Source organism: Notothenia coriiceps, unplaced genomic scaffold, assembly GCF_000735185.1.
Source record: "Notothenia coriiceps isolate Sejong01 unplaced genomic scaffold, NC01 NC01_scaffold00011249, whole genome shotgun sequence".
NCBI lineage: Eukaryota > Metazoa > Chordata > Actinopteri > Perciformes > Nototheniidae > Notothenia > Notothenia coriiceps.
Window position 1 is genome coordinate 81,704 of NW_011343950.1, and position 10,346 is coordinate 92,049.

Here is a 10,346-nt window from a genome sequence, read left to right on the forward strand (position 1 = left end):
CGTGCGTGCGTGTGTGCGTGCGTGCGTGCGTGCGTGCGTGTGCATTAACAGAAATTGCATTGTGTTACACAGATAATCTCAAGGCAACATTTCATCAGTTAATTTGCAAGTTGAACTCCCCTTGTCTTGTTTTCAAAGTGATGAAACCAGTTCTTGAATTAACGAGGGATTCCATTTTTCTTCTTCTTCTTCTTCTCCTCCATGTTTACCTGCAGGTGCCTACCCTCGACTGTCTCTGAGCTTCAAGCTGAAGAGAAACATTGGGTACTTCATCCTGCAGACCTACATGCCCTCCATCCTCATCACCATCCTGTCCTGGGTGTCCTTCTGGATAAATTACGATGCCTCGGCTGCCAGAGTTGCATTAGGTACGATGTTTGACCTCCGCTCTATGGCTTCACCGTCACTCACATGTCCACAGCTTTCTAAACATTTGCAAGCAATTAACAATCTCTCTAGTTATGTGAGATGTATATGATTGATGGCATCCTGCCCCCCTTAGAGATGGTGTGCAGTTGATTGAATATTTGTGGAAGATCATGTCAAGTTCATGTGATTTACTGCTCTGGGAGCTGAGGGGGTGATATGTGGGGTGTAGAGGCGATAAACAGAGGATCTGACCTTTAAAAGTCTGTTTTATTTATGATTATAAAACTGACAGAAAGTGACCCTTTGCTTACCAGTGTGAGGGAGGAGTCTCAGAGGTGTGTAGCCGAATGAAGAGTTTAACTTGTATTCTAAAGGTTCACCATGCATTTAAGGCCTTAGAGAAGGACATTGTTTTAGAGTTGAAGCCACACCTGTAAGGGAAACTTCTGCAGCAATGGAGAGTCAGGACTCAGAGAGACACGAGGAGAGTTGGAGCTTTGATGTCAAACACTGGTGTTTATTACACCAGTGTTTGACGGCCGGAGAAATTTACATCACAAGCCACAGCAGCCAGAGGTTCTGACTGCCCGGAGAGTTGCCACATCAATTCTTACCAGCCTCTCTCTCGATAGACCTTTTAACTAGTTTACAGAGAGTTAATCCAGATATTGGGGGATGGTGCGTAAACACCTGGGAACACTGGAGATATCCCCAACATCTGGAAATACTGAATCACTTGTCTGTGGTGCTTAGAAGCCAGCGTTCTCACAGTCATAAAACCCTCTGTGACCGATAGGCCCGGCCATAAGAACTGGTAATGTCCACAATAGCTGAGGCCTTCAATTCCTTAAGAAAGAATGGTCGTAAACGTCAACACACAGAAAAGGTTAAACTCCTAGGAGTAAGACAGAATTAATCCCTAACAACACCAATATCTATGTTATATTGACAAAGAATCAAATGGTGTTTTTTAAGTGAAAAACGTTGCTCATGACAAAAAAAACCTAACGTTATAAAGGAACTACAGCACGGTGAGTAGAGACATTATTTCAGACTTCTAAGCAAAACACACAAAAAAAAGATTGACTTCAAGACCAGTGAACAAGAAGTGGTAAAAGGCTGATTCATTTTAGGGTTAAGGACTCATTCCTGCACCACTCTATTGTAAGTTATTAATGTTTTGATTGCTGCTAGATCACGGTTCTACCCAATCACTGGCAGCAGGGCGGGTAATGGCTATGCTTCAAAATAGCCGGATTAGCCACCTTGCTTGAGTGTCCCTGCATTTATGTTTCAACACCACAACCCAAGTATTATTTCAGCCCTAGTATTAGTTTAATGGCTATTCAAAAAAAACAAGATGCTTTTTATGCATTTTGTACCTCTTTTTACACTTTAGTTTTAAATATGAACCTTGTATGGTGTGTTACGTTCATGTGATGTATTAGGAGATCTAAGACTTTCCCTTTGGCCTGAGGACTGAAACAAAGAGGAGGCTCATTTCACCTCTGGAAAACACCCCGCCATCTCTAATGCATTCACCTCCGCCTTAATGGGAATCCTCATTTATCATGTGTTTGTAAGAAAGAGCCCGATATTGCAGCATTCAGCTGTGTAGATTATGTGACGTAAAGATGAATGAGATACATTTTGAGAAAGGTTTTCCGATTGAAATCTCCTTAAGGTCGGACGCGTTCAGGTTTCAGGTCTATGCTGTAAGAGAGCATTTACAGTTATTATCCAAATTCAATCACAGGTTTCCATTCTCTCTGCCATTATGGTAGTTTCGGTACCCTGAGGAACACTTGCAGTACACATATTAAAACCTCTAACAGGATTATTACATTTCCTTTTGCTGATGCTTTCATCCATAGCAACTTACAATAAAAACATGTATAAGCAGTAGAAAATGATTTTTAAATTGGCCTTTAGAGGGATGGTTCAGATTGTTTTAAGTGCAGTTACCGTCTTACCCTAACCCTAACCCTAACTACACTATTGGTTGACTTTGTTGAGTACTATCTAATCCCCTTAAAACACAAAAGTCACACAATAACACAATGTAACTAAGTGATTGAGGCAACTGTAGACCAGCAACTGCAAGGTAAAATGACCGTTCTTCTCAATGGATTCTGGTGGATTTTCCTAAATTGTAGATAACAGCTTCAGTTTCCGTCAGAATTGGCCGTCTGACAGCAAGGTGCTGATGTGAAAATATTCCAATTATAGCATACACTTTAAATGATAATTAACATTTGGAGCACAGTTTACCGAACAGTTTTGCTAATGGATTGGGAATGGTCAGGGAAATGATGATCGGAGTGTTTTAACAAATGGCCGTTATCATCTACAAGGGCTCATCTCAGTTCATACATGTAGCAGATGTTACGTCAGAGAAAACAGTGAACTATATATATGTATTATATTTCTATATTATATAAAATCTTCAGGTCTTGGTTGAGTAACCGTCTCCTCTGAGTTTAGATTCTTGCTCTTCTCTTTGTTCTGCAGAAATCAATGCAGTGCTCTAAACACCCCCGCACACACTGTACCTCACTGTACAGAGCAACGGTTTTTCGTTAAATTACGTAAGTCTGAGTGGACAGAAATAGGCACACCGTCCAGGTCGGTGAGCCATCCAGGAGACACAAAAACAACTCAGACACATTTACTGTTGATGATGCACATTATCGAGAGAACTGCTACACTGCTGTTTATCCTGCATCTGCTGAGTCTGTTCACTTCCTGCTAGATAAAATCATCAAACTCGACAATGAGAGGCATCAACAAACTTTCATCTGAACCATTTTCGATATGCGTTATCCTTAGATTTTATGATCAGGTTTAATGGAGATCCTCGGCTGATTGAAATGTTTTGTGTTGAGACTTTGATAGTACCTCAGTGCTCTCTCTTAAAATGTCTATAAGAGCCAGCACACGCTGTATTTTGTTTTCATCACTTCTGGCAGGTTTCATTTCATGGCTAGAATCCAGTTTTCCTTCTGGCTTTGGTGTGTTCAAATCAGAATGTGTAAATATATTGATGCTAAAAGAAAATGTGTTGAGAGTGTATTGCATGAGTGTTTGAACAATGAATAAAATATAACTTTAACAAAATTCAAAGCATTTTTAACCACGTTATTCTTACAATTGTTGGATCTGGATAGTCGTATTATGGTTAAACATCATCTGTATTTTTTCACAACCTAATTTTTTTGTATTTCCGGGTTGATTTTGGTCTTTTAATTTACAACTGGGTGATTCTTAGTCAATTCTTTGTCTCATTTTCCTCCAGGGATCACCACTGTCCTGACCATGACTACCATCAACACCCATCTGAGAGAGACTCTGCCCAAGATCCCGTACGTGAAAGCCATAGACATGTACCTGATGGGCTGCTTCGTGTTCGTCTTCCTCGCTCTGCTGGAATATGCCTTCGTGAACTACATCTTCTTTGGAAGAGGCCCTCAGATGCAGAAGAGACTGGCGGAGAGGGCGCAGAAGGCCAACAATGATCGGGAGAATTTAGACAGAACCAGGGTAAGAATAATTTTTAAAACACCAGAAAGTCAGATTACAATCTCTTAACTTCCCAAAGATAAGAACAGAAAAACAGTTTTTAAGAGTGGTTAGCAACCTTTTTACTATCATAAATAAGAAACCATTGACTTTTGATACTCTGTGTCATGGACTTAACTCGAAAATTCGGACAACCTAAGTGATCATTGTGTATGTGCTTATTTAGAAAAGACTGTATGCATGTTACGAGCAGTAAATGAAATTTGGCATACTGTATGTGAGTGAGCGCAGAATAAATTAGGAATAACTTCTAAAACGTAAGAAGTCACCATATGATAATTTGTTGGTTAATTAAGTGAAGGAATTGATCTCCTAATATAAACATTAATACCTAATTTTGCACCTAGCTAGATGGTTTGTTGCACAATTCACAGCTTTAGGTTTCTCAGAATCACTTTCATATCCAAGAAAAATGTGTGTTGTACCCAAAATATCTATCTATGAATTGAATTGTCAACACTGGACATTTCTGGTCGATACAGTGGAACAACTTCCTTCTCCTCCCCGTGTACTCAACGTAATGATTCTCACCTGCATACACCTGACCAAAGCTCAGACAGAGGGGTATCTCTTTGTGTTTCTCCTGGATAGTCCCTTCTGGAAGGAGGCAATTGCAAGTCTTCGTCTGTAAAACAGTCCAATCAGGTTCACGGGCGGCGCCCCTCACGCAGGGTGAGTGTCTGTCACTGCCTGTGGTGTCACATCTGTCAAATGTGTGACCTCCTAATCTAACAAAAACAACACATTTCATCACATCTTAACCTGCCATTTCTGTCAGAATCACCATATCATAAGAATATCATCCTCTTTAATACATTTGTAGTGTTTTATTGTCTTTAAGTGTAACAAAAATGCAACCAAACTACTGAACAGAGACATATTAAACAACGAGGGAAGTCCTGCCCCTTTTTGGAGTACCCAAATGCTTACTTTGGAAAATATAATAACAAAAGTCTAAAGTCAAGGGACAAATCCTTTGTTTGTCCAGCCATGATTAAAACATGAAATATGTTTGCAGTTTTATTATTATTATTATTATTTAAAGGTGACCTATCATGCAAAATGCACTTTTGTACATCTTTTATACATGAATATGTGTCCCCGGTGTTCCAGGGAACTCACCAAGTGTCAGAAAACACAACCCTCTCTATTTTCCTCCATACCCAAATCTCTTAAAAAGGGGCTGCAACGGATCTGATACAGACTGATCCAGATTTGAACACTTCTATGACGTCACAGAAGTGGCGCTACGGCTATTGGGCCAACTCCACCAATCAGGAGGAGACAGCCACGGACATTGCCGTTCCAAAGCGCTGGAGACGCTGTAGTACATATGCCAGGCCTGTAGATGGTGCTGTTCTCACAGAATCAGCCCATGCAAAGACAGTGTTAAATTGAGCGAAATAAGGAATGGCTAAAATGCATGATCTGTTTGGTATTTTGTCAAATAAAAAGTATAAATATGCCTTATATAGGTATGGTCCTACACTATATTATTCAGATATAGCATGATAGGTCCACTTTAAAGTAAAGTCGCAGCTAGCTGTATCATAAAAGGGGTTAGAATTGTAATTAAAAATTGCAATTATTTCAATCTAATCTGATCCACAGCGCCATAGGAATACAATCTTAGCTAAATAAAGTACACTTTTTCACACAAGCAAATAAGAATGAAAGTATTTACTGAGTTTGACTTTTGCCTGTAAACTATACTTTGGTGAATTCACTATCAAATAATTGTTTTTATCAATTGATCAATGAAAACGAATCACGACTATAAGATTCCATTGACAGACGATAAACTATCATATCTTTTTATTCAAACTATCTCCCAGTCCAACATTAACATGAGGTCTGATATGGGCCTCAGCGTAGAAAAGGACTAGTAAGAGTAAGTAAATAAATATTCACCTTGTCACTTCCTCTCATGTCTCGTAACCACGCTGTTCGATGACTGTGTACATATTGTGCTTCTATTATTGCCACCATGTCTGAATGATTTATAGATGTTTTCCAGTGTGTTTTTGTGTGGGAAGCAGTAGCTGTCATGACATTAGTATTACAGCCAACCTTGAGCTTATAAGTGATTTAACTTTGGGACAGGAAACCTGGTTCTGGAGGCCGTAATCCGTCAGCCTGCGAGATGGCGGCGGCTCGACGCTCGCTGCACATGTGTCATTAGTCACCGCAGCCTCATTTTTTAACTGCGCTCCTGTCTGTTGTGCTCAGGTCGACTCCCAGGGGAACATTTTACTGACAACCTTGGAGATCCACAACGAGGTGGGAGGGAATGAGATCACCACCAGGGTGTGCGAGACCCACAACTCTTCCTCCATGGTGTTCGACAACTCTGGGGTCCAGAACAGGAAGCCGAGCGAACCGCGCTCCAGCCTGGAGAGGAACGTGTATCCGAGGAGAACACGTCTGCAGAGAAGAACCTCTCAGCTCAAAATCAAAATCCCAGACCTGACGGATGTGAACGCTATCGACAGAATGTCACGGATAATATTCCCCTTCAGCTTTTCCCTCTTCAACGTCATCTACTGGCTTTACTATGTCAACTAATGCACTGGTGTTTTTTTTTTAAACACACGTCTGTGTCATTTCTTTAAGTGAAGAACATAATATTAAACTTTTTTTTATCATAGCGAGACTTTGATGAAAGAGACAGATTCACAGTCACAAGGATTTAACTACAAGATGCATTTTACAAAGACTTTACTGAACTGTATCTCTGCTCTATGAAGAGCTGGGACATTGTATGTCTTTGCGGTATTATTTATGAGAGAGAATTTACTGCTTATACTTACTGCTTTAGGTTATGGGGTCGCTGTCATTCAATGTTTTGCTAATGGACAAGACAGCTGACGAAGACTCTAATAATTACTTTACTCTTATTACAGTCGCCTGTCAATCTGCACAAGGACAAATATTATCATGTAAGCATAGACTGAGTTTATGGAATGATTTGCAACGAAACTAGATTGAAACGATTGTTCAACATTTTGGGAAATGTTGCTTATTCCCTTTCTTGCAGAGAGTTAGATGAGAAGAATGGTAGCAATTTTCTTGATCTGCCTCCACCTATTATCCCCCTCTACAAACATACCTCATCATGTTAAATTACAGAAAAGGAGGTCTAATGCCAGCAGTGAATTAGCTGAGCTTAGCCTAGCATAAAATAGTGAAGGCAAGGGAAAACATTTTAGTGTATTCCCTAAAATCTTGAAGTCTTACTTTAATTCGTTTTGGAGTCATTGACTGTTTTCAGGTTCTTTTGTAGTGGACACCGGTACTGCTGAGTCTTTGCTCCAGTCAGGGTTAAACACTGAGTTCAGTTGTCCAACAGTAACTTTAATTTCAAAGCGGATGAAATCCATACCAGCATTTTATAAACGTCTCCTCCTTGTTGAGGTGTTGTTCTGTCATCCACAGCCAATAATAATAAGGGATTCTTTTTGACATTTTTGGAAATATTCTTCTTCGCGTTCTTACGATGAATTTCAGTCAGTTAGCTTTTTCCTTAGCTTAGCATAAAGGTTGGAAACAAGGGGAAATATATAGCCAGTTTATGGCTTAATGAAACATCTAAAGCAAACTTTCAATCTTTTTAATCCCATTTGGTAAACTCATAAACACAAATGTAAAACGTGCAATAGCTATTTCTTGGCCGAACAAAGAGATTTCCAGTACATGTCCTTTTTAACACTTCTACGATTTGGGAATTGGCACAGAGCCAGGCTAGCTGTTTCCCTCTGTTTACAGTGTTTATGCTAAGCTAAGCAAATCTGCTGCTGGTTGTAGCCATAGATATATAAACACTAGATTACTCACCCGCGCTGCTGGCCAATGGAGACTGACGTTGCCACATGGCGGCCATCTTGCCACAGGCAGCTCGCTCATTCATAACATTATGTCTATGGTGCACTATTGAAATAACCATAGATTGCTCAATCTTCAACCAATTTTCAAACGGTTTGGTTTGTTATAAACATCAAAGATGTAGTTATGATACTGCATACTTATAATTATAATCATGAACATTTTTTTTTCAACATGTCTTGTTGTCTCCTGTATCATAGCCATGCTAATAACGTTTATAATAAACCAAACCGTTTGTAAATCAAACAAGATTTCAGCGAGTTAAGAGTATTTGTGTGCAGATCACTCACCTTACAACAGCTGTAGTTGTTGACTGTGGCAAGATGGTCACCGGTGAGCTACGCTGGCGACTCCCCCTTGAGCCATCTAGTGTTTATATATACTCCCATCCAAGATACTCTCTATGGCTTGCTGAGCTTCAGCATAATTGTCTTACTTGCTAATGAGAAAGTGAACGAGGAGTATTCCCCAATCATAATCCACACCCACTCTATGTTGGCATAAACCGCTCAACCGTTACCTGTTATCCTCCATTCAGTGTTCAACTGTCTACTCTAATCAACCCCATGTAGAAGCTGTGTTTTCTGGTGACATGGAGCGTTTATTCCCACTTACTGTGTATCGCCATAACAATGTAGTTATCTTATCAGTTTCACACTATTTCACTCTTGTGCTGACTTTCAGGACTTCTCTGTCTCAATCTTTTATGATTTTGTGATAAGGTTCAATTCACTATGCCAGATTTATTTTTTCCTGGACACCGCATGTTGGACCGTCTCGTTGATTTGTCATTCCATCCATTCTTGGTTTCTTTGTGCAAATGCTAATGCTACATACTGCCTAAGGCTACGCACGATTTGTGTCTTCAGTTCACATGAATTACAAGCCCTTTGTTTGTCAGCAGCTGCTGCATGCCCTCAGTGGACTTTTTTGTCCTACTTCACACAACCAATATATTTTCCTATTCTGTGTTGTAAAATAGATACAAAAACTGAAAACGTTGACTAATAATTAAATGTTACTTCATGCTTCAGCGAGATTTTCACAATAACTGTCTAGATTTCAAACATTTTTAGGTTGAACTTAAAGCGTCCACTATTATACTGGATTTCGATCGAAGTATATTATAGGTCTCAAGAACTATACACGAACGAGCTGAAGTGCTTTGTCTCCTAGACACCAAACGGCATCAAACAGCCATTCCCATAATCCCTCTGTTTCAGCCCTGCTTCAAAGTGCTGATCTCTGCTCTGTTACTTTAGATGAAAATAAGGAGCCCCTTCCACACGGCCCTCTGCTGAGATATGTTGGGTTGAAAAGAAGACAATGCGTGCCTAGGAGCGGATTCAGGTGATAAGGTGCGTGGTGGTGGCGGGGGGCTTACCGCTTGGTTGCGCTGATTGGCTAATCGTCCCCTGACACAGCCAAAAAATCGATTATGACCATCACTAAGAGGCAAAATCTGATCAGCCTCATTTCAGACAGGCTTTTATATAAATGGATCAGACAAAAAGAGAGACGATCTTTGCTTCCTGACAAACTTTCAGCCCTCTTTCTTCACAGAGGCGACACATGCTTGACCTGTCAGAAGCACACCCAGCGATTGAAGGAAGAGGATTTTTGCTATTAATAGGTGCACCTTTACATTAAAATTGCTTCAACTTTTCCCTAAAACAGTTTATGTGAACAATTTGTTGACATAAAACCTTTTCATCGTTTCATTTTCAGTCGTAGATGAAGTGAAGTGCTACAATGTGACGAAGCGAATATGTTCTCTCTTTTTATCCGTGTCTCCAAAGCAACACTGTTGGCCCCCACGGCTCGCTGGCCGCACCATCTGCACCGGCCCTGCGTGGAGCGGCTCGCGGCGCCGTGGAGTGGACACCACCTGTCGAATGTTCTCGGCTCAGCGCGCGCCGTGTGCAGCCCCTGATGGGAGCCCAGCATCCTGCTCACAAAAGTCAAACCAAACGCACACAATGAACCAGCGCTTCATAATCTCTGAGATGGTTTCCTGCCTGTGTGTCATGACAAAATATCAAAAGGAGGACAGACTGGACTTAAATATTCTCTCAATCTCCAACCCTAGTCTCTAGTGACATTCATCAAGTGGGCCGAATAAAACTGATGCTAAAAAGTGATGTAGTGAAGATACATGCGCAAGTAATAAATGCAGAACAAGGGAGGCTGATTCTCCTTATTCTAAACCACTTTGATCAAATAAAAATAGACAAAAGACAGACAAAGCCACTAACAGGCGCTAAATCCATTTAAAAGAGTACGGACGCCTGATATCCACCATTATTCTAAAATGAGGACTTTTTCACTTAAAACACACATCTGCTAAGCCACATGAGGATACACATCTGCAAAAGTCCATAGATCCTGGAGTCAGTAAGATTCCCTATTTTTTTTTTTTAGAGGAACATCATCAATCAATCAATAAATGTTTATGGTATATAGCCCGAATATCACCACAACTGCGCTTCACATTCTGTCTCAGTGGCTTCACAGTT

General features: G+C 40.4%; 1 protein-coding gene across 1 annotated transcript in view; it reads left to right on the forward strand.

Annotated features, from left to right (window-relative positions):
- The window catches only part of LOC104946648 (gamma-aminobutyric acid receptor subunit beta-3-like), a 7,643-nt gene extending 1,130 nt beyond the window's left edge, over positions 1-6,513 (forward strand). Inside the window, exons 2-4 of the mRNA XM_010772524.1 lie at positions 167-368; positions 3,665-3,909; positions 6,178-6,513. Of these exons, the coding sequence (XP_010770826.1) occupies positions 167-368; positions 3,665-3,909; positions 6,178-6,513 (783 nt within the window). The remainder of the gene's footprint in view (positions 1-166; positions 369-3,664; positions 3,910-6,177) is intronic.
- Positions 6,514-10,346: the final 3,833 nt, after the last annotated feature.